Source organism: Gossypium hirsutum, chromosome D12, assembly GCF_007990345.1.
Source record: "Gossypium hirsutum isolate 1008001.06 chromosome D12, Gossypium_hirsutum_v2.1, whole genome shotgun sequence".
In the NCBI taxonomy this organism is placed as follows: Eukaryota; Viridiplantae; Streptophyta; class Magnoliopsida; order Malvales; family Malvaceae; genus Gossypium; species Gossypium hirsutum.
Window position 1 is genome coordinate 57,608,118 of NC_053448.1, and position 26,526 is coordinate 57,634,643.

The 26,526-nt window shown below is 31.1% G+C and overlaps 1 protein-coding gene and 1 long non-coding RNA gene across 2 annotated transcripts; both read right to left on the reverse strand.

Annotated features, from left to right (window-relative positions):
• Positions 1–6,919: 6,919 nt before the first annotated feature.
• Positions 6,920–8,025, reverse strand: LOC107886087 (auxin-responsive protein SAUR36). Its single transcript, XM_016809912.2, has one exon. It carries the CDS (start codon positions 7,562–7,564, stop codon positions 7,070–7,072), a length of 495 nt encoding a protein of 164 aa, XP_016665401.2. The 5' UTR covers positions 7,565–8,025; the 3' UTR covers positions 6,920–7,069.
• A 1,361-nt stretch (positions 8,026–9,386) lies between these two features.
• On the reverse strand, positions 9,387–10,591 carry LOC121224320 (uncharacterized). Its single transcript, XR_005921937.1, has 2 exons — positions 9,978–10,591; positions 9,387–9,876 (listed from the first exon to the last, which is right to left on the reverse strand). It is a non-coding gene; the product is annotated as an uncharacterized lncRNA (long non-coding RNA).
• Positions 10,592–26,526: the final 15,935 nt, after the last annotated feature.

Below are 26,526 nucleotides of genomic sequence, written 5' to 3' on the forward strand. Positions count from 1 at the left end.
TCGAAAATGCTATAAGAAACGGGAAAATCGATGCAGAAGAGAGTAACAAGTGGACAACCTCAAGGAGAAGAGAAAATGAAGTGAACAACACAAGTTACTCTAAATCAGTTACTGTAAGTCATCTAGGAAAGGGGGTTGCTAGTCAACAAAGTTCATTGAGACAGGAATCTGGAGTGAAACCAGGTACTGAGAAGCTCCAGTTCACACCAATTTCGATGTCGTATAAGGAGCTGTACCAAAGCTTATTCGATGCACATGTTGTTGTTCCTCATTACTTAAAACCTCCACAACCTCCGTATCCTAAGTGGTATGATGCGAACGCGCAATATGACTACCACACGGGAATTACGGGGCATTCAATAGAGAATTGCATTACCTTCAAAAAGCTAGTTGAAAAACTTATCAATATGGGTGTTGTCAAGCTTGATGACTCATCAAGTGCAAAAAATCTGCTTCCCAATCATGATTGACAATAGGGTGGATGTAATATATGAAGAGGTGTTGGGGGTGTTCACATCAATGACATATACGAATAAACAACTGAAGAAGGGACCTTGTCAGATATTCGCCATTGTAAACCTGAGAGTGTTCTAAATAATTGGATCGCAGAAGAAACCCTGTAGTATTTAGAGTTTGTTAGAGTAATGTTCAGAACACACTTGTTGCTTTTAGCCTAGAAGCAATGAGAACTTCTTTGTGAAATAGGCTCACGTTTGAACATTATTATTTTAATGAAATACATTATTGCAATCATCTTTGAGCAAATGTTCTTTCATTCTTTACGATTCTTTCATTCTTTTAGATTTTTTTCCTCCTGCCAAATTATTCATTCGTTCATTCATATAAATTTATACATCTTTTTGTATATTCTTTGGCACCTACAATAGGTCCCTGGATATCAATGACATGATTGACACTATTACAGACTCTGAATCACCTTTTGAGTGAGACATGTGTTTAAAGATATTCTATGACTTTGAAAATGACATGGATTGTAACCTATTTCTACACTTATTAAGGATGGTAGAGCAGGAAGGAAATTTTACCTCATGAGGAGACAATAGAGACCGTGACCTTGAGGGAACATGCGTGACTGAAAAAATAAAGCAAGACATTGTTGAGTTACTTCAAGCATTCAAAGAAGCTTTCGCACGGTCATACCAGGATGTGCCCGGTTTAAGCACAATTATTGCAATCTGAACAACAGCACGATATCAAAAATGTGCAGTATGTTAAAGGTGAATATCATGAATGGTGCAGTGAAAACTCTACCGGGGCAATACCACTCTTTTCAGTTTATCACGATTTTTTTCATTGAAGTTGAAGTTCTTTCTCTTCGAGTTTTGATTGAGCTGAAGTAGGATGAAGATCCAATCCCGATACGATTAGTTGAACCTAATTGAAGAAAAAGGCTAGAAACTATTCATCATGGTCAGATGTACCAAGAAATGAATGATGCGAGCCAATAGCAAAAGGTTTGTCCCAGAGAATTCCACGATGCCAAATTGGGAAGAACCTTATGTTATAAAGAAGGACTTTTCCAAAGGAGCTTTGATTTTGAGTGAGATGATAAGCCTGCAACGTCCTGTAAACTCAGGTTCAGTCAGGAAATACTCCGCTTAAAGAAGGAGATGACCAAGGTAAAAACCCGAAAAGGACACTTTGAGTCGTAAAAAATGATGAAATAAAAATGAAAAAGTGAAAATAAGAAATAAAAATGGAAAAAGAAAAGAAAAGGAGAGGCCAAGGCGAAAACCCGCAAATCGCGCTTTAGACCAAAGGGGATTTGAGTTGAAAACCCAAAAAGGGCGACTCAAATATTGATCAGAATGGGGCATGAGATTATCGAAGCAGCTCAAATACTAATCAGAATAGGCCATGCAGTGGTATTGCTATACCTAAATCAACAGGAAAGGGTAGGCGACATCTTGGGGCATCGACAAGGAACTATAGATTTCCTAAACACATGTTAAACTCAGAGTGGTCTTCAGAAAGTCTTTACAGAGAAGTTCAAGCTGCGATATCTGGGGCACCTAATCCTTATATTATTTTTTTTGTTTTTCTTGGAACACTTCATTCATTTCCAAGATTTGCATTCCTAAATCAATTTCTTTGTTATCCATTTTTATTATCTTTGACAACTTATTCATTTCGAGCTATGCTCAGAGCCAAATTTATTCTTATCCATGATCTTTTTGCAAGCATGTTGCATTAGAATAATGATTAATGGACTAACAAAACTTTCACAAGGGAATTTTCGCATATTACTCTAGAAGTTTCTGAATAATATAGGAACCTCAAACAGGACTATTTTTTAGAATGCACCAGGTTGGAAATCTGATAAAGATGAGTCTAAATTAAGACTATCCCTTTGAATTTTCTTGTCTAAATTGAATAAAATGCCAAGATGTCATGTTGGTGACAAAGCTTTAATGAACAAGCAAGCAATGATCACCGAATAATAAGAAGAAGTTGTTCTTGGAGAAGATTTTTTCATTTGTGCATGAGCATTTAGTACAACACCCTAGGAATGGTGTAAGAGACCAAACAGTTTCACATCCTGTATCCTTGAATTTTGATAGCAGAGGATTGAGAAAAGGCCAAATCTTTTACTCTTGGGTTAAAGTGGGAGAAAGATGGCACAATTTTTGCATCCTATTGGATCAAACTTGGAGGTTTACAGTGGGGGCAATTTGACTAAGTGTTTCTTTGGAGACGTCAGCTGAGCAAGAATGTGTTATAACACATTAGTGATGAGACCTAAATAAGCTTGGAGTAATAATAACTCAAGAGTTAAAATATCATTTGCATGACATTCTGTATTCATTCAAATGTCATTCATACATGTCTAGTTAGGAGTATTTGATTCATTCTGATCATGACATCCTAATCACTAGGCATAATTAGGTTCATAAAGTGAATTATACAGGTCATGTTCCCTAGAGAACAGATCGAAGAAATCATAAAGCTTTATCTCCCTGAGCAACAGCGGAGCAGGTTGACAAGCAGTAGATCTTGTCTTCCCATACTGGTGGCGAAGTAGATCGAAGAAAAAAGATCTTGTCTTCATGTATTGGCGCGAAGTAGATCGAAGAAAGCATATCTTGTCTCCCCATACTGGTGGTGGAGTAGATCAAAGAAAACAGATCTTGTCTTCATGTATTGGCGTGAAGTAGATTGAAGAAAGCTGATATTGTCTTCATGTACTGGCGTGAAGTAGATCAAAGATACCAGATCTTATCTTCCCATACTAGTGGCGAAGTAGATCGAAGAAAACAGATCTTGTCTTCATGTACTGGCGTGAAGTAGATCAAAGAAACAGATCTTGTCTCCCCATACTGGTGGTGGAGTAGATTGAAGAAAATAGATCTTATCTTCATGTACTGGCGTGAAGTAGATCAAAGATAGCAGGTCCTGTCTCCCTATATCGGTAGCGAAGGGGATCGAATATACATATTTTATCTTCCCATACTGGTGGCGAAAGAGATTGAGGAAAACAAATCTTATCTCCCTAAGCAGTAGTGGAGCAGATCAAAAATGGCAGATTTTACCTCCCTGAGGTTGCAGTGGAGTATATTGAAGCCAGTAATTCTACTTCCCTGGGCAGCAGTGGAATAGATTAAAGATTTCAGATCTTGTCTCCCCAAGCAGTAGTGGAGCAGATCAAAGATGGTGAATTTTACCTCCCTGTGGTTACAGTGGAATACATTGAAGCCAGTAATTCTAATTCCCCGGGCAGCAGTGGAATAGATTAAAGATTTCAAATCTTGCCTTCCTGCATAGACAGTGAAGCAGATCGAAGATGGTGAATTTTACCTCCCTGTGGTTACAGTGGAGTACATTAAAGCCAGTAATTCTATCTCCCTGGGCAACAGTGGAATAGATTGAAGAGTACAGATCTTATCTCCCTAAGCAGTAGTGGAGCAGATCGAAGATGGTGGATTTTACCTCCCTGAGGTTACAGTGGAGTACATTGAAGCCAGTAATTCTATCTCCCTGGGCAGCAGTGGAATAGATTGAAAATTACAGATCTTATCTCCCTAAGCAGTAGTGGAGTAGATCGAAGATGACAGATTTTACCTCCCTGAGGTTACAGTGGAGTACATTGAAGCTAATCCTATCTCCTTGAAGTTGCAATAGAGTGGATTAAAACCACAGATCTCATCTCTCTGAAATTGCAGTAGAGCAGATCGCATCTGATTTATCTTTAAGTCGTAGCAGAACAAGTTGAAGTTATAAGTCTTATCTCCCTGAAGATGCAGTGAAGTAGATTAAAGATAGCAAATTTTATTCTTTCGAGAAACTACAACATATGAATCCTATCTCCCCGACATTGCAATGGGGTAGATCGAAGCACCAGTTCCTATACCTCTGAAGATGCAGTAGGAAGGAATGAGGCTACTAGAAGAGAAGCACTGAAGAAGTTGAGGCTTAGTAAGACCGGGCACAATTGGGCTTTTAGTCTTTGCTCTGTTCCCGTTACACGACAACAAGCAAAGAGGGGCAGCTGTACAAGCCCAAATATGCCCGGGCCCAAACCCAATAAACTAAACCTAAGCCCAAACTAAAACTATCCCAAAAAAACAAAAATAACAGAAGCCCTAAGCAGAAAAAAACCACCAGTCGCCGCCCTCAATAGCAGCCACGTTCGTCGCCGCCCTTTGCGCGCCTTCCGCACACGTTCTCCGCCAGTTGGCTCCTGCAACAAACAACAAATAGCCACGAAACAAGAAAATAATAGGAAAATACGGGAGAATAACAGAAAAGATATAGATTCAATTTTTGATTGTTTTCCTCTCTGATTTTCGGCTATATAAAGGCACTTTTAATATGTAAAAAGGGGGGATATATGTATGCAAAGAAATACACAGAGAATACAAAATATTTTTAAAATCAAAAGGTGATTGCGATTCTTTTGTTTTCTTTTTTTATGCTTATTTTGTTTTCTTTTTTTTTTGTAAAAAATAGCAGTATAGGAGGAAGGGTTTCTTACTTGCGGGGACTCGCCGTCGACGATCCAGGCCTACTTCGTTTGGAATCAGAGTTGGAGGGTTGGGATTTGGATCGGCCGTAGGCCGAGAGCGACGATGGAAAAGGGTTTGAAACCCTAGCAGAGAAATCACTGCTTTTGTTTTACTGCTACAATTAGGTTTTTTTAGAAAACCTGTTTTAAATAAGTGAAGCAAAAACAGTGCCGTCTGGAAGGGGTGGGATCCGCGTGTTGACCCGACTCGGGTCCGGGATCCGCGCCTATTCCTCTCAATGGTCCAATTGCACATTTAGGCCCTCCTTCTTGTGTTACGTTTCAATTTAACCCATTTTGTCTTTTAAAATTTAGTCGCATATTTTATTTCGGTTTCAATTTGGCCCGTGTCAATGTACAACGTTTTGGAAGGCGGATTATTGCTAAACAGGCCCTCCATGTCATTCGCTTGTTGCATTTTCGTCCCCATTTTCTTTTATATGCTTATATTATTTTATAATATATATATTCTTTATACTTTCAGTTCTAATATAAATTTTCTTTTTATAAATATTTACATTTTGTACAAAACCTATATTTTGTGTCTTTCATTTTCGAAAACGTTTTTTAAAATACATACACCTACGCATTTTTTTCATATAATATATAGGTGCATATTTTTAATATATGTATATATTTTAAAGCCTTTATAAATACATGCATATATTTATACATACGTTTTTCCTTAATTTCATTTTATTTTCTTAACTTTCATATACTTTATATTATATATATATACTTATACATTTTTTTTATTTTGTAAATATATACACATATACATACTTTTTCTATTTTTATTTTATTTTCACGATCTTCAAATACATATACATGCATTTTTTATTAGTTTTTTTATTGGTATATTTCATTCCTTCTTTTATATGTATACTTGTATATGTGTGTTAAATATATGCACACACATATTTTCAAACTTACTGGTATGTTGTGCTTGAATTTATATATTTTGTAAATATATATACACAGTTTAAATTAAAATATTTGTTTCATACTGTACATTAACTTTTTAATATACCCTTTAGGAAATATAATTTGGCTTTGACTAAACATCAAAATCGTTTTCTCTTGATTCAACGTTTTTTGAATAAAAGCAATATTCAAGGTTTGGGATTTTCAAGGAAATTGAGCCCTAACGTATTGGGTTCCGATTTTCTTTGTTAATCCTAAATAACCGAGAATATTCTTTATTCAAAATGCATGAGCATAAAAATTATTTTTGGGAACTTAACTTGTCGTGCCCTAACGTATTGGATGTGACATGTTACTTTCTCGAAATGAAGATTTTCGCATAAAATAAAAGTGATATTCAAAGTTCGGGAATTATGAGAAATTGTACCCTAACGTATTGGGACTCGATTTCTTTACATGACTTGAACAATTGATTATCCTTTTGCAAATTTTATCATCTGAGCTGATTTTAAAATCTTTTTAACCTTCGACACTAAGACATTAAATGATCAATTTGGTACCGATTTTGGGCGTTACGAGGGTGTTAACCCTTCCTCGTGCGTAACTGACTCCCGGACTCATTTTCTCAAAATTCGTAGACCAAAATAGGGTGAGCCGATCACACCTTAATAAAGGATCGGTGGCGACTCCAGTTTAATTTTTAAAGTCGACAACTGAAAATTTTATTTTTCAAAAAACGGTTTCGACAGTGAGTATTCATATTTAAAAAAAATTCTCTCCATTCCAAATAAATTGAAATCGATGAAGTGACTTGAATTTTGTTATTCTTAATCAAAATACAATTAAATGAATATTTAATACTTTATTAATAGTTATATAATAAATATTTAATTTAAAAACTAATTATATTACCTAATTTAAAGGTAACTCAAACTAAAAAGAGGGAATAAATAAAGAAAAAGGAGACCGTAATACGGAATAAGTCAATAAATTAATGCTTATCCATTCTTTTAATATTTAAACTTTTCTTTTACTGTAAAAAAACATTAACACCTTCCTGTATTTACAAAAAAAAAAAAGCGAAATCAATCTTTTACCCGCCATTAAAGTTAGGGGGACATATCAATAAAAATAACGACGATGTTGTTTCCGTCGACAATGATCCCAATCGGCAATTCTCATCTTAACCTTCTCGAACTCCGAAATCCCACATGGTAACGTGATCCCACCCGATTGATTGAACCCGTAAACCATCTCCGCTTCCTTCAACAGCTCCCCAAATAGCGGGTGATTGAAATAAATCACAGGCACTACCACCCTCCTCATGTTACCGTCTGATTCCCCCACGGACACTGCAAGGTGCCCCTTCGGCACTCCTACCCGCTTCACTCCCTTTTCACCCAATTGAATGTAACCCGGATCCGAGTCCGAATTACACAGCCTTTTGGTCCCCTGTCGAAGAAACGTCGCGAAAGAGCAGAGTCTTGATAAAGGGTTGTAGCTTCGAGTCGGATGCCTCAAGAAACCATTCCGGTAGTTTCTTCTTCTAGGTGGGATTATCCATTTGAACACCTTCACTAGCTTGCGCCCAAGCTTGAACCCTCTAATTTTCTTCATAATCTTTACGTCAAAGAAAGAAAAATAATCAAATGGGTAATGCAAGAATCTAAATCTGAGAAATGGGTTATTTTCGGATTTGCTAATGATGTTCGTTTTCAGACATGGGTCTCAGACTCTCATAACAATGCTTCTTATTCTGTCCTTTTTTTCTATTTCCTCCTTTTTGAAGGAAAAAATGGTGACTTTGGTGGCTTTGGGGCAGTAGCAGCGATGCTTTGGTTCGAGTATTCAAGCATGAGAAGAAGAGATTAAGGGTTCGTTTATTTTGAGAAGATTGAGAGATGCTTATATAGAGGATTTTTTTTTTAAGGTTGTCAGATTTAGTTTTACTATGATGTAAAAAAAGAACAGAGATGCCGAAAAGATGTGGTAATGGTCAGCACTCAGCACAAGGCACGCTGTAATTACTTGGAAGAGAGGGACAAAAATGGATATTTTTTTTCTTGTTTTGACATGTTACCATGTTTGTTAGTATTGCATATAATTACTTAAAAAGGATACTGAGAATTGAGTAATAAAGATAATAAGTATTATATGAAAAAATACATCTTAATTTCAATAATTTCAATAGGGGTAAACTTCAAAAATAGTCAGATTATATTTTAGTCACTTATGTTTAAAATGTTACATTTTAGTCACTTACATTATTGTTTTGTTACGAAGTGATCACTCTACCATTAAAACTTTGTTACCTCCCTAGGGGAGTCCAAATAAGTTTTAAATATCAACTTGGATGTCCAATTATTGAGATGAAAATAGGTTTTTAATTAAATAAATTTAATTTGGATTGTCACATAAGGCAGCAAAGTTGGCATTTAAATCCATTTGGACTGTTATGTAGGACCGCCGTTAGGGAGGTAACAGAAGTTAACGGTAGAGTGACCACTTCGTAACAAAACGATAACGTAAGTGACTAAAACGTAACATTTCAAACATAAATGACTAAAATATAATTTGAGACAAACAAAAATGACTATTTTAACAATTTACCCTTTCAATATCAATCATTTAAACATAACATGGGTTTTCAAATTAGGCATATGCAATCCATCTATGAGATCTCCAAGTATTTCTTACTTTCTATTAAATATTTATTTTTAATTTGAGCTTCATTAATTCTTTAAAGTCATAATTTTTTATCCAAAATTTCCTAATTTATCTTATAGCGATCAATATTACTGAGCATATTCTAGCTAACCAGTGAATTGCATGATTTTTTTAAAATAACAAAAAATTTAATGAATGCTAAGTAGTTTATTTTATTTACATGTAAAAAATATATTAAAGGAATTAAAAAAATCAATTAAAGGTTATGTGAAAGGGGGGAGGACAAAGCGTCGGGGGAGTGAACCATAACTTGGGATGGAGTATTTCTTAAATAGAAGAAGTCTAAGTAGTCGGCACAATATATTGAATTTTATATATTCAAAGTCAATATTAAAATCATAATTTGATTTAACTGAGACAAATACAAATTTGATCAAGATTTTGGTTTTGATATGCTAACGTAGAAAATGTTTTAATTTTACAACCAAATTAGAAAAATGATGATATATTTCAAAGTAACCTTATTTTTAAAGATTTACAATTACAAATAATAAATTTGTATAACTATAATCAAAAGTAATTAATACATCACATAAAAAAATTACAAGACACTAAACTCTGGTGCTTCTTTCATTTTGGGTGGAAGGTTAACAAATGCATGCAGCTTCCAGAGTTCGTTCGGAAGCAGTTTCGTACGATGATGGACTTTATTTCGCATTAATAAAATTACATTTATATTTAAACTTAAATTAAAATAAATCTGTACATAACATTAATAAATAATTACTGTAAACTATTTATAGCTCTAACATAGTTAATTTTACATTAAAAATGGACAGTTTCGCAGTTTCATTTGAGCTAGTTTCCACTAGTACTTTATCTGGCATGGACATAGATCCTTCTACTTCCATGTAATAGAACAGTACGATTAATTAATGTTATGCCCGACAGTTGGATTGGATTCTTGGTGTTTCGGAAAATCAGGCGGTACCTCGAATAGGGGTGTGAATGCCACCAATAGAATCCTTTATACGTGTCGAATTTGATGTTGGTTTTTTATAGGGGTTGGTGCGGCGGGTGCTGGGGTTGTTGGGGCGGCCTGTTTTTGGAAATCACATGTTCCAACTCCACTTGAGGTCGAGGCTTGGGCTTGTGTCTTGAAGTAATTAGGTTTGCGATGGAGATAGGTTTTCGGAGGGTTGAATTCGAAGGTGATTCTCTACTTGTAATTACAAAAATAAAGTCTACCATCACTGATAGATCTGACATCAACATGTTAATTTGGGAAGCCAAAATGTTAGTCACCGAGTTTACAGCATGCCATTTCTAGCATATTCATCGCCTTGGGAACAAAGTTGCTCACCTTATGACAAAGGACGGCTTTCACCGATAGTGTGATTCTTGGTGGGTCTAGGATGGTCCCGTCACCATCCACGGTGTGGTGCACGCAGAGTCGTTACATGCTGGATGGGTGATTTCTCCACAATCATGACGGTGGAGGGGACTGATACTTTAGATCTGGGCGATTGGCAACGGCATGACTAAGAGCCGAGGTTGGTATTTTGGTGGATGAGTTGCTTAGTTTGGGTGGGCCGTTGCTAGAGACGTGGACCTTTATCTAGTCTGCTGTCGGGAGGGACGACAGGGTTTTTCTTCCTCTGGAGCTAGGCAATTCAACGATTTCTTTGAATTTTCGAGATTGAGGTTTCACAGAGGTGGCTAAGTTTTTCTTTCATTTTTACTTTGGTTGTAGGTAGGAGGTAATAGCTGTTATCTTTTTCTTGTTTCGGGCTTTCCTTAATTTTTTTAATTACAATTTGTCTATATCTTTATGTGATACCATTTTCAATAATATATAAACCCAGTTTTATTTTTAAAAAAAAAGGAAAACAAACAGTTCAGACTTCAGACATCAATTCTTTAAACTGGTTTAAAGAAAACAATTAAAAAAAATACTAAGATATTATATTTTGATTTTTTTTTGCTTTCTTTTTATTGGAAGTCTTTTTATCACATTGAATGTACGAGAATAGTGGATTACACGCAAATAGTTGAGAGGAACCTTGGACGTCCATCTCTCAAGAGAACCATACATTTGTCCTAATTTGATTGAAGCTCCCCGACCAAATCGTTCCATGTTTGGATTACTTTGTTAATATTTGACTGAGTTTGATTGATTCAAAGTCTAAAACAGAAAGTTTTGGTCTCGTAAATTAACATCGACCACGTGATGTCTAATTAATCATCCATACGAGTATTTGGCATGTAATTTTTTTTTATAATTTAATACGTGTTTTGATATATAAATTTTGAAATTTTGTGTAATTATATATATAATTTTTATTTGAGTTCAATTTTCACAAAAATATATATATGAAAATAATTGGATTATATTATTTTATAAATGTAAATAATTAAATTAAAATTAAAATTTCATGATATAGATATTGAATTAAATTTGTTACATAATTTTCATACTTATCCCTTATTATAGTAGTCTTAGGAAGAGTGTTATTACTTTTGTTATTCCTAGTAAGGTCCAGCAAAAGAACAAATAGTGATTCTATTGCATTTCCGACCATAATGAAATCATGTCATGAGAACAATTTTTTGGTAATTTTGAAATATTATTATTATTTTATCTAGTGAAATGCCAAAAATTTGCTACCAAAACCAGGAAAATACATGTGAAAGAGAAAACAGAAAGACATGAAAGGCGTGAAATCGGGCCTTTGTAGTGTCATTTTTGGTACAACTCACTAATGGCCATGGCAGCGTGTAATTACTAAATTTCATTAGTGCTAAAAAATGATAAAAACAAAATATCCGGATGGGATAAGTTACTGATTAATTTACCAGATTTTATTTTATTAGCGGACGAAATTTGAGTAGGATCCCACGAAAAAGCAATACACAAAAATGGGCAAGGGAGTCAATCTCTTAACCATCAAAAATGTCGATTAGGTATAGAATACGACCATTTTGGACTATATCTACAAACAGATCAAAAGTTACACAATTGCCAAATCCTTTAATGTGTAATTATCTTAGTTTTTGAATTTCAAAAACATGATTAACGATTAAAATTAAAATAAGATGAAATAGAAAACAGTATAAAAATTTTCGAATCTGTATAGCACATAATTACAAAATAAATAAATAAAAACAGCATGAACATGGTGACGAAAAAGTAACCTATTCTTTTATTGTATGACACAATGATGGAACACGAATTCTGTCTGCTCTCTTACATTAAACTACTTCGATTGCAAAGCTTAAAGGCGACATATTACTTGTACAAATTGCATACACGGGTGGACAAAATGGGTATCTCCCGGTTTGCCAGCTTGTGGGGTTTTTTTTTTTTAAGATAAATAACTTTAAAATTTTAAAATATTATGAAAATGACTCGAGTATTAAATTATTTAGAAAAATAACTTAGGCTTCCTTTGGATGACCAGTTAGCTCCATTTCAGTGTGTTTGAACCACATTTTTAGTTCAATCTCACTAATGAGGTGTTTGGATAATACCTGCAGTTACCCACTGAACTGATTCTCACTGTGCTGCACCTCCAGTTGCTCACTAATGCTTTTTGCTTCAGTGCACTCAACGCAGGCCTTTTTTCTAATTTTACCCATCGCCCTTTCTATTTTTTTAACCTTTTCTTTCTCTTTTAATATTTGAAAAGCCCAAGCAATTTATCTCTAGATTAGGTTGGATAAATACTCATATTATATAATAAATTACTAAATATTATAATTTATAGGATAATAAGTAAATAACAATTAAGGTGTTTTAAGGTTATAACTATCATTTAAATAAATACAAATATGATAATTTATAGGATAATAAATAAAATATCAAAAGATACATTTTAATAATTTATTAAATGAATTTATAAATTCACATACTTTAATAATTTTATAAAAGTAAATAATTTAAAAAACTTTTGATATAAAACAATTCTAATTTGATGTCCTTAAAAGTCATTTTCTATTCTCACTTCACCGCCACAGCTGCATTTGAATCCAAACACATACTCCACCGCTATTTTTAATCTTACCGCTACAGTATCCAATCTCACTACTACAATAACTAATCTCACCGCCACCGCTGTTTTTAATCTCACCGGAGCTAAACACACCGCCCATCCAAACTAAGCCTTAGGGTGAGTTTGGATGGGCGGTGCGTTTACCTGCCGTTAGTGTAAAAACAGCGGTAGTGGTGAGAGTAGATACTGTAGCGATACTGTAGCGTGAGACAAAAAGTAAGCTAAACGACCGCACCGCACTCAATCGCCCATCTACATCCACCCTTAGTTTTTACCATATTAATGGGTGCCTCCACTTCCTACGGCGGTATTACCCCAAAAAGTAACTCAATCATTGTTTTATGATTACAAAAATGATAGAATGAAAAAAAATTGGTGTCGCCACTTCTCAATGCAGCACCCGTATAAATTTTTGTATTTTCATACATATTTCCATAGTTAATGAAAAAAATAAAATATTTGTTATTATTTTTGGTGCCACCTCTTTTAATGGAGGCACCAAATTGGATTAAAAAATTATTTTCAGGTGAGGCCTTCTATGGAGTGACCAATATCTGTAGAAAAATAAATTTCCCCCGATGGTTCTAGTACTAGATTATTTAGAAAAAATAATTAAAATATTATTAAAAATCATCCTATTATTTTTATAATTATAAAACATATCAGGTTACTTTTTTGGGTGGTGCCGCTGTGGGAAGTGGAGGCACCCATTAATCCTATAGAAATTAGATCATTTTTCTAATAATCTACTACTAGAGTTATTTTCATAATATTTTAATTTTTTGGGGTTATTTATCTAAAAAAAAACCTAGTTTGTTGTCCTTCGTACAAGGACCTCAACATTTCCTGTGATTAATTTTTGGAGCCACCTATTGCTAAATATTTTATTATAAGAATTGGTTTAAAATAGGGTAAAAGTCTATGGGAGTATATTTCCTATAAGGTTGGATTAAATCATTATTATTTTAAATAAATTAGTTTAGTTTATATATTATTAAAAAAATTAAATAAGACTAAATTGGAATAGAGTTAATTTTTATTGTTTAAAATATTATATGAATATTTTATTTACATTTCAACTTTGAATAAAATATTTCATCTACAAAATCATAAAAAACTTTCAAATTAAATATAATTCTATTAGAGAATAAATGATGTTTTTTAAATGGTAAACATTAACTCTATCCAAATTTGGTTTTATTTTATTATTTTTAATAATACAGAGACTAAATTGTTTTATTTAATAGTAGAGTGATCAATTTGATCCAATATTTTAATAGGGAGACCTACCAAGTATATCCACCTTCATATTAGTCTTTTTACTATTAAATTAACGAATTTAATCTTTATGGAAGTAAGTAGAATATTTTGAGGTAACTATTTGATTGGGTTTTTGCATTATATTAGGGCATTCTTTGCAAAATGCACTTAATAGTAAGATCAACCATTTATACAACAACCATTCTATATAGTAATATTTCATTAAAACAGTTTATTGTAGAATTACTTTCTATAACAACTTTTCATCTATAATAACAATAACCATAAATGATGTACAACACTCTTTACTAAATTAGTTCTTGATAACAACCACATTTGTGTCTTTATCTTTTAAGAGTTATTTGCTCCGATACCTAATAAAGGTAGTCCCATTTGGGCCTGATAAACGACATAATAGTCTTTTTAATTGATTTTTTCAATTTCGGTTAGATTATATATACTAATATAAGTTGTCTTCTTGCATTATGATCTAACCGTATAATGCAACATAATATTAGTTAAACATTAGATAATCTGTGAGCTAATATTTGCTTACATTTTTCATTGTGTGCAAAAATTGTTGAGGGCATTATACAAAAAATATTAATATGGATCATAAAATTTTATTAAACCAATTTGTTAAAAAATTACAAGTACATTTGACAATATCACTATACTACAAACACTAGAACCTAACAAATTAGTCACAACATTTAAGCACACATCTGTGACCTATTGGCCTTCATGATCCCAAATCGTCAAACCATCTTTGCTACTCACACAACTTGCATAGTATCCCTTAACTCATTCACCAAATATCCAAAGCCGATAGATATGTTCTAAACAATTCACAAATACAAATCAAGCAAATAAATCCCTAAAGAAAAGAGAGAGAGACTTAAAGGAATTGAAGAGGCAAAAGAACTACTTATCTTTAATGCGGATTTAAAAATCTGAACGATAGAGAGGCATATTAAGATGAGGTGGAGCCATTGTCGAAGTTGTATAACGATATGATGGTCAAATATTTTGATTGGAGCCTAAGAAATTCAAGATATTATATGAAGTTTAATGGTTTTGTAGCTCGTTTGTAAAGAAATTTAAAGAGAGAACAAGCTATTGTATGATGGTGCCCAATCGGAGCTTCGATGACTATAAATGGTGGTGGTGCAGGGGAGATTTTGGAAGGACAACTTGAAAAGTGATATTAGGGTAGAAGGAGAGGGTGAATTTTTTTAGGGATAAAACAACATTTAACTTCCAAACTTGTCACTTTTCCTTACACGATCTTTGAAGTTTTTGTCCATATTAATCCTGAAATGTGATAACTTTGTCAAATTCCATCCTTGAACTCAGATTCTTTCAAGAGTGTTGACATGGCACTTTGAGTGCCACCTCATCACATGATAAAATTTTAAATGTTATATAAAATAAAAAAACACATAAAGAAACTTAAAATTTTTCAAGTGATGACATGGCACAATATTAAATTGTCACATCATCATATCCTAACAAAAGTCAAGTTCAGGGATCAAATCGAAAAAGCTACCAAATTCCAAGATTAATATGGACCAAAAGAAAATTTTAAATACCAATGTGAGAACAATTTCAAGTTTAGGGACTACATATTACTTTATCCAAAATTTTTAGATATTTGTTTTAGAAGAATAGAGGAAATGGACGGTTAAGAGAAAAAGAAAAGAAAAGAAAGGTCTAGACCTTTTGACCTAATTAGGAGAATAAGTGGATCATACCCGACACGTATGGAAGCCCGGTTCAGCAAGGATAGCAGGCCCTCACATTATATTCGGCTCATAAATTACCCGGCCCAATCCAGTCCAACAAAATCAGACCAGCAGCCTACTTTAACCCAAATCTTTGGGTTTTAGGTCTAACTTCTTTACATGTTCATAGCCCATTTCGGTTTAAATGGTTGTGAAATCGTGAAAAGTCTTAGTTTTATTATATGTTAACATATGTTGTTTTTCTAATATATACGCATATATGAGTTTACTATGCTTTAGTGTTAGTGTTGGTACGTTGATATGGTGATGATCCATTTATCAAGATTTGATTTTAATATCCTCTTAACATTTGAATATGTATATGTGATATTTTCATGATCAAGTTTGATCCTGCTCAATAAATAATTCTAATTTTTCATCCAAGTCTAGCTCAATAAAACTTTTTTTTTATCCAAGTCATATTTAAATTTTTTAATTTACTTTTTTTTTATATAAAAATAAGTTTAAAAAACAATACATTGATTAGATAATGTAAATTTTGGGTTGGTTTGTTTTGACTTTGAATAATGACTAACTATTTTTGGGTTAATGGTTGGTTCAGTATGCCTCAGCATATATAATTAATATAATATAATCAAGTCGGGTTACATCGAGTTTAGGCGAATTTTTTTTGTTCAAACCTATTTTTAGGTCTCATATTTTTGTTTAAATCCTTTCATTTTTGAAACAAGCCTTCAAACTTGAACGGATATCCGACCTATAAACAACTTTGTGTATGTGTTATGATATTTTGGAATTCATGACCAATTTTCTTGTATTTGAGGTTAATTTAAGCTTATTTGATTTGATTTGATTTTATTGTTGCATTCATGAAATGATATTAAACAATCTTCATGTGTATAAGGTAATTTTCCAGTTTAATGTATGGTCGTGAATCCTTCACTCATTTCCATTAAATTAATGCATTTCTTGAAATGAGTAAATCAATCTTATTTATTTTTAAAAAATAAAATCCGATGGTTTTGTATTAATAAACAGTATGAGAAATATTTTCATTTTAGATAAAAAAATATGATTTATTGAAAAGAATTAATAAATAAATTTGTTTCATGAGATCACATTTAACTATTAAATTTTTTTAACAAATTAATTACGATAATAGTGGGATTGATTACAGTTGCTGTGAGATTAAAATCAAAGACTGAATATGTGTTTGTATTCAAACACAACGGTGATGATAAGGTGGATTCTTGTAAAAATGCAAAAATATCATTGTGGACATTAAGATTTTTAATATAATTGTACTTATAACTTATTTAAAAATATAAATTATTAAATTATTAAATGATTTACCTAATTAGTATATAAATATGTTATTACATAAAATGGAAATTTTTAACATTTTTAAATCAAAATAATTAAAAATTAAAGTAAATAATCTAAAAGTAGTTAATCCAAGAAATGGTAAACTAAAAGTACTTTTGATAATAACGTGTATTAGTTTATTCTAAAATAATGGGAAAAATTGTTTATTATTTTAAATTAATAAAAAATTCTAACAATTGAAAATACAAAATTGTTGAAGTAGAAGGTAAAATGAAGAAAGGGACAAAAAAGTACAATGGAGAAAAAGATAAATTAAAGGTGTAAAAGGAAAAATGACCACCAATGGGTGGGGTGAGCGTTTGATCCAATCAAATAAAAAAGTTCGAGTTAATTGAGTTGACGAGTCATATTTTATCATTCTAACTCGATTTTCAAATTTTCTCGAATCGAGTCGAGCAAAATGATATTCGAGTCGAGTTGAATCGGATCAAACCGAGTGAAATTATTCAAGTTAAATTAAAAAAATTTAAAATCTTGTTACAATATAACTAAGTCCATATTAGAGCACATAAATTTGAAAACTTTTTCAAAGAAAATTAAGAAAAAAAATAAGATACTTTAGTATGATAAACTTAAATTGTTAATTAATTTATTTAGGTCCTAAAATTATTATTTTAGAAAATTTTAAAATTTTTAACTTTTTTATATATTCTTTAGATTTTTTTAAAAATTTTGATAAATTTTCAAGAAATATAAATTTTAGAAATTTTATAAATATTTAGAATTTTTTTTATTTTTGTTAAGAGACCAATTTGCTCATTTTTAAAATTGACAGGGACCAAAAGAGTATTTACATCAATTTGTTAACCATTTGAGTTATTTGAATTGTAAAATTCAACTCGACTCAAACTCAAAACTCCAATTACTTATACAAGTTGACTCGAAAAAATTGAATAACTCAATTTGATTAAATTTTTTTTTCAAACCGAATCAAGTTTTGCTCACCCTATCAATAGAATGTTTGTCTATTGAAGCATTCAAAGATTTGAAAGTTTAAGATCATCCAACAGCAGCATTACAATGCAACTAAATTCGATTTAGTAATGGGTAATTTATCAACCAGTAGGTTAACTAATTTTCATTAATTTAGTGAAAATAAATTCTTATATATAATTATGACTTGGTTGATAAAAATGAAGAAAGACAATTATAATACTGTTTAAAGAAATTGTAAAGGGATGTTGATTTTCGAGAAATAGTAAAGTGTAGATGCAATTCTTTTAGAGAAATTTGGTTGATTAAAAGAGCTTTAGTACCATATATTTTAAGTGTTTAGTAAGAGTAATAAAATTTCAATGATAAATATCATATCAGTTCTTTTTGACGCAATGTTTAGAACTATTCGAAGAATGCGCTTTAACGCACTCGAACTCATGTTCTCATGCATTGACAACAATATTCATACTAATCAATTGATATAGATTAGAATTGTATTTAACTAAAAAAATATAAAAAGTTATTTGAATAAGCTGTAAATTAGCCAAACCTAAAAGTGTGTGTGTGTATATATATTATCCTAGATTGCAATGCTGGAGTTATCTTAGGGGAGGGGGAAGCCCCACGGAAATAAAGGAAAAAAGAGGTATCTTGTGTATATAGACGACATAATAATAATAAATATTGAATAGGAAATTTCTGAATACGTACGTAGGAATACTGCTTGTTGTCCAAATGCTAATTATTGCCACAAAATATATTTATTTTAAGGAATTCTTAAATTCGCATCCAACACTATATGTTCCTCCTCTTAAGCAAAAATATTGCTTCAATTACAAGAAAATGATCTTTGGTTTAACTTTTTATAAACTTAATGAGATTTGATAATGGCCTTTCTAAAGCTTTGCTTATGTTTCCACAAAATATATTAACAGAAAGGTCCCCCGCTGTTATGATTGGATCAGCATATCTCAGTTGACTCTTTTGGTCCCCCGCTCTTGTTTACTGGAGACCAAATTTGCCGTGGTCTGACCCCATTTTGTTGCAATGTCTTATTTTCATTTCCCTCCTTCCAGGAAAATGCAGTTGCAATGAGAATCAAACAAAACAACTACGCAAAAGGAGCACTCAGTTATTCTTAATTAGGATTAAATTCACTAATCTAATTAATTAAAATTCCTGGATAGTCGGGGAGTATAGGCGAAGGTAAAGATTCCAAATTCCACTTTCTTACCCTTTATTTGTTCTCATTTCTTAATCTATAATTATCGCCATAATTGGTATTATTATTATGAGGGGGACATATAAACCAAAATGTAATCATGATTTCTGTTGTTAGATATTTTCATTTTCTATTGTTTATTGTAAACATCGCAAGTGTTTGGTAATTTTTATGAAAACAACATTTTGAAACATATATTGTGCCATTTTTAAAATTTTAATTCCAAATAGTCCAAAAAAGTTTTAATCAGTCATTCATTTATTTTCATTTTCATTTGGGGGATCATTACTCCTAGAATGAGCCACAAACAAACACAAAGCATTGAGAAAAAAAAAAGGCATTAATTATTATTCATCACACCAGTGAATGATGCCACTATGTGCATGTGTTTCTGTGCCCAAATGGTTGACCTTTATTAGTCCATAGTCAACTCTTCTTTGCGCATGAATATATAAATCGGTTAAATTACTTGTCGGGTTTTGTATTTAAACTTTTTTTTTATTATTATAAAAACAAGTAATTTAAATTTTACATAGTTAATTTTAAAATATATAAGTAAAATTGTAAATGGTGATAATGTTGAATATTTTAAAAACTTCGTGATGAAAAAAAAGAAAATTTATTGTATTGTCGTATTCTTAAAATATTAAATTTTTCATGTCATTCTAAAATATTTTTAATGTTTAAAAGTTTGTTGGTTGAGTCTTAACTCGATTTGCATCGATATTATAGTCAGTGTAAAAAAATATAAGTTTGAGTGCGCTGAAGCACGTTATTCTCTAATTTGAAAGTGATATTGTATCATCAAAGGGCAGATATGATAAATAGTTTATTTGTTTTGCAAAGAAGATCAATATAGATTTTTTGTTAGTTTTAATCAAGCTTAGTAGATTCTAACTCTCCTGTCTAAGTTTTAAGGTTGCCCCTTGTTTAGGATGTTAGAGCTAATGACAAAAAATAGGAGATCCATTTTTTTTCCATTCTCTATTCCTTTTCATCTTCCCTTGTTTTCTCACTAATTTTCTATTTCATTGTTGCCACTCGAACATGGAATCAGAGTCTACGACTTCACAGCTTTTGGGGTAGTTCATGATTTCTTTCTGGGTTTCTGGTTCGTTTGTGTAATTCTTTTATCAATTTAGAAAAAGGTTCATGGAGACACAATTAGGTGCGGAGCCACCGGGATCAAATTTTGTTCGAATCCAATTATAGTGGATCAATAAATTCCTCAGTCTGGTAAGGTTTCGTCATCTTCTCAACGTTGAATTCATTCATACTACCTGCCAAGATCCAGCAATTTCCCAAACATGAAATAGCCAAATTGGCTGAAAATATGCAAGCTCTTTAAAGCTAATTGTTTGAAACCTAGCCAAGTTTTCTATTACAATGGCGTATAAATGGTTATGAAAACTTAGGGAAGTGAGATGGGCCTAGATATCAAGTTCATGCAAGCTAATGAAGGTAAGGTAGAGGCATTGAAACTTGTGCTCCAAGATGCTTAAATTAATCCAAATGCTTTGTAATTGAGAAATCAAGAAAAATAAGATTATAAAGGAAAAAAATAGAAGAGCAACAAGAGAAGTCCTTCAAGGTAACTCCGGCGGCGGCTATCCTCATTTATTTTTACTCTTCAAACAGGTAACATAAATAATAATCTAGCATAACATTACTGATACCAATTGTCAAAATTTTGGTCATTGTTAATTTGATTACTACTCATTTGAATAAGCCAGATGAAGTACAAGTTCTATGCTTGGGTATTTTGGGTAGTTGGGTTAATTCTGCAGCTTCTACTTGACAGTCAATTCTATTATAGTCAACATACAAATTGTCGTCAACCTTTCCATGATTAAATCAGTGTTGATCAGTCATAGCACATGAGTTAAGTTTCCAAAGGCAATATCAGTAGGAAAATGACTAGGAATTATTTAATCCAACACCCCTTTGATTGCTGAACTAATATAAACAGTTTCCCTTTCAATTGTTGACATGCTTAAACATCATGTATTTTGAATTTATTAAAGTGCATAGTAAAATTTCAAATTTTTAATGAAATTATAAATATAAACAACACATTTATATATAATCAATCACAAACAAAATGAAAAATACAATCAAAATCAAACAATCAGATTAGTAATTAGAACCCTGACACATAATCCTAATCAAATTACAATTAAGCATAGAGTCAAGAGATAGTTAAGCCGACCAAGGGGGGTGCCCCTAAAGAAAATAAAATTCTTATACACTTGTAGCATTTCTAAATTAGGCAGGTTACCAATAGGAAGTGAGAAAAGCAAAAGTAGAAGTGAATGGTGATCAAATTTAACAAAGAAAGACCTTACATGATGACAAATGGAGAATGGAGAAGGGGGTTGCTAACCTTGTGAAGATATTTGTTTATTTAATTAGGCCTTTTCGGAGGAGTTGGCCATTCCCTTGGTTAAACGTGGGGAACCAAAACAATAATGGGTTTACATCAACAATGATTTAAAACAGACCCCACCATTAGTTGGGATTCAGCTCACCCCACTGCCATTCATTACTAAACAAAACCTTACATTCCATTTATTTGCAACACAACAAAGTCGCTTAACGAGTACAATGTGGGTTAGGGCAGTGGAAATGTTGTTACCAATAATTTTGAAAATACTTCATTACATTGTACGAGGTCCAAACCAAAGTGCATTCTTTTAATAATAATCTTGTACATTCGAAAATGTCTATGTTATATCAAATCAACATGCTTAAGAAGTGAGAACCATTGTTTTTTTCCCTTTCAATTGTGAGTGGTTGTCTTGTTTGCTTTTGTCATGATTAAAGTTTCACTAACAAGAGTTTTTGAGCTATGTTATCCATTCTTAATCTCTAATTAATAAATAAATTAAAACCCAACCATTTTAGTATTCTAACCCTAACACCAATCATTTATTTCATTATCCAAAAATAGTAAAATTCCTTTTGTAAAAACAAAATCATTGAAACCTAGCCTTTTATATGAAGCAATCTTGGAAATTATCCATATAATATTTTTGTTTATCACAATGTGTAGCAATTTCATGTGCAATCTTATTTTCTGGCTTATTTATCATTGTTTGAAGAATGTTCACTTATTTTTTTCTTAAGCTTGAACTCCTATAAACTTGACATACTTAGTAAGCAAATTTTAAATAAAAGATAATTATTTTTTTTATTTTTTATTTTTTATCTCTGTATTTTCTAATTCCCATTGTTTTATTTACAAAATAATGAAAAAAACTACGTACTCAAGTGCTATAAAATATTAAGTATATTGGCTTCAACTAAAATTAAATATTTTGATTTTATATTTAATTCATATATATATTTAACTCGAGATAGATTTATTAAATTATTTTTATGTAAAACTAATTAATTACCATTATTTAGAAAGTTTTAATGGAAAATATTGATTAAAATATAAATTAAAAATAAAAAAATAAACTCATCTCAAAGTTAATATTATGTATAAATTAAAATTTTAAATATTTAACATGAATTTGTACACAAATTATTAAAAAGAATCAAAATTAAAATATAATTATCATTTTATAATATTTTTAAAAAATAAACTCACAACTAATTTGGTTTTAACTTAATGATAAAATTAAGTCACTGATGTCTCCATCACATCCGAAATGTATTTTTTGTAATTGCACTAGGTGTAATTTAATTTAATAATAATTAAAATATTATTGTAACTTATTAGATTTATATTATTTTTAATCAAAAGATATTTTTATTTAAAAATAATAATAAATTGATGATAAATGAAAAAGCGAGTGAGGGTCGAATAGCGCAATGACAAGCAAACAATGGTGGGGCCAAGATGACAGTTGGATAACGTTTGAGACTTTTGCTTCACTTCTATTCTATATGTACTTTGTTGCAACAAAAATAAAATAACTGTTACTAAATTTCAATGCTATCCCTCAACCCTAGGCGATGCCCCGGACAGTGGCAATACCACACATTTATATTTTAATATCGTCATCAATTAACGCTTTTTACTTATCCGCAATCACAAGCACTAATAATAAATAAATAAATAAGAGAGAAGCCAACGGGAAAAGTGGGGTCCAGTCCAAGTGGGATAACGGGGATGGGCCCACTTGAAAGAGCCAGCGGTGAGCCTAATGATTGTGGGCTGGTCCACGCCGGACCATTAGCCGCCACGTCCCTCAGCCCCGACATTTCAATTCTCTGCTCTGGGCTCCACTCTCCACTGTTTGTATTTCCTTTTTCTAAATATATATTTTTCTCCAAAGGATGACTCATTATTGTATACAAAATAGACTTAAAATTCAATTCGAAAAAGGGTGAAATGAAGTTTTAAATTTTGAGTTAATTGAATCGAATTATTCGAGTCAGTTCAAATAAACAATTCGAGTTTCGAATCAAATTTTATAATTCGAATAACAGATCGGTGTAAATACCTCTTTAGCTCCTGTCAATTTTGAAAATGAACAAATTGTGTTCTCTCAACAAAAATTACAAAAAAAATCATAAATAATTTTCAAAAATTTAAAATAATTTTTAAATTTATAAAAATTTCAAAATTTATATATTTTTAAAAGAATTATAATAAATTTAAAAAATTCCAATGAATATGTAAAGAAAGTTAAAATTTTTCTAAAACAATGATTTTATGACCTAAATAAGTTAATTCATGATTCAAGTTTATTATACTAAAGTATTTTTTTATTTTGCTTTGAAAAAAATATATATATATGGTTTCAAATTTATGTGCTCCAACATGGAATTAATTATACTGTAACAATATTTTAATTTGACATGTTTAATTTTTTTCATTTAATTCGAATAATTTCACTCAATTCGATTTGACTCGAATTTCGTTTTACTCGACTCAATTCGAAAAAATTCAAATCGAGTTAAGATGATAAAATATGACTCATCAACTCAAAATATTTTCACTCGATTCAATTGAACGTTCACCCGTAGATAACATTGCTAAGAGAGACAACCATGAATTTTAAAAAGATTAAGTTTTCAAATATCATAAAATGAACATGAAAAATACCCTCACCATAAAAAAAAGAAAGAAAGATATAATATGTACTATATTACAAGATTGTTAAGTTTTAATGCAAGAATTTGTGAAGGGAAAAATTCCAACATAAACCCCTTCACTTTTTTTACACATATTTTTAATGGTGTTTTTGCAAGTTATATTTTTATAATAAACACTTATAATTAACAATCTATTATTATAATATTTATAATTTTTAAAATAATTTCAAAATATTATTTATTTAAATTCAGTTAAATATCAATTACTATGTTTTTAATAAATCAAATTTATATAGTATATTTTAATTTCGTAACTGTATTAACAAAATTTATGAAAATTAAAAAAATAATTAAATGTAATTTAATCAATATGGAAAAAAATGTACATATATTTTTATCATGTCAGTTGCATATCTTTTATATCCAAATCTTTCGAATTTAGCTTGTGAATTCAAATTATTTATTTTCCTAAAATTTAACATCAAATTAAAATACAAAAATTTGTGACTAAAATGACTGAATTGATGAAATTAAAATACAAAATTTAGCACCACATGAGATTTTGGGTCGTAATTTTGTTGGTAAAATTGGAAGATTTTTTTAGGATTTTTGAAAAGATGAAATCTATTTTTAGATGCAATAATAAGGACCCTAGAGTCTACTTTCATCTCGGCTCATTGGCTTGGAGGTGGGAGATTAGCCGAGTGAAGTTTGGATATTATTTTAAAATATTAATTTGGAGAAGTGTCGTATAGGGTGGGTCGGTGGGGTCAAGTCATTGAAATATAATTCATTATTAACGTTATGAGATGAACTAAATAAATGAATAACTGCTGATCAACCAAACGGGGGAGGCTCGCACGGCGTCGCGTGCAATGGCTGGTGTGTGACTGTGACTACTTTTTAATTGCGAACCTTAAAAAAGGCTTTTCTCATTTCTATTAATTTCACGTCATTAAAATATTTGCACTTTTCCTTTTGAATTATATTGGTTTGTGGCTTTGTGCTTTTGGTCGTTTTAGAATTTAGAAGTAATGACTTATATTTCTCGGTATTCTTTTTTTATATATATTAAGAGGAGAATTCAGACAACAACACTGAACTTTAGAAAATATGGTTAATAGTGTGTCTGAAAATCTAGGGTGATAAAATATGGGCTAACACATTCCTTCTATCTCCAACAGCATTCAAAGGTGTTTGCCATTTTTTTTTATAATGTGATGGTATTCTTCATTTAATATAAGTTTAAAAGTAATTGTGTGTAGTACATGCAAAGTAATATACTTTGTGCAACGTTAAGCGTATTAATCACCCAAAAATAATTATAGGATTTTTTTTATTCTTTTGAGATAAATTTTCAAAGTATTATTCTGTTAGGAATTGATAAATCTTTTAGTACTATTGATATTGTCTCAAATTATAATTGTTTTTTGATTTTGTTGAGAGCTAAAGTACTTGACGAGTTGAACTTACTACCTCTTTAAATAGGACGAAATCCGAATACAAAACTTTACTGAAAGTAGAAAAGAGAAAAAAGAAAACCCAACAAATGAGCATGTTAATCTACAAATATTCTAGACGGGATAATATTCCGGTTATTATTACTATGATTTATCAACTTTGGTAGTGTACATCACGCTGTTAACAAAAAAGAAAATAAAATAGAAAAGGAAAAGAAAATTTCTGACATAATATTATTTTTTCCATAACTCTATTTTATCCGTAATTCAAATGTTTTGATCTTATGTTTTCATTTAATTCATTAATATAGTATAAATTTAAATATTACCAGTGCATCAGTTAATTATTACAAATTTTATTTTTTATATCTTTTTTCTCTTTTAGGTTTAATATATAGATTGACCCCTAAATTTAATATTTTTTTCTCAAATTGGTCCTTAAACTTTTTTCTGGATCATATTGGTCCCTTAGATTCGCATATGTTATATAGATTGGTCTCTACATTAACACTGTTTTTTTTTTAAAAAATTGTTGATGTTGATAAGCATTGGGCATGTCATAAAAAAAAAGTTTAGGGGTTAATTTGAGAAAAGTTGTCAAGTTCAAGGGCCAATCTATATATTAAGCCTTTAAAAAAATTAAGAACCAATTTGAGAAAAATTACCAAGCTTAGAGGTGAATCTATATGAATAGCATCAGCATATTGAGGGAAATCATAAAACTTAAATATAAAAAATAATGTAAAGGTTGCTAATGATCATATCTCTCAATTAAAAGAAAAACAAAAGGCCGTTTTTTTTT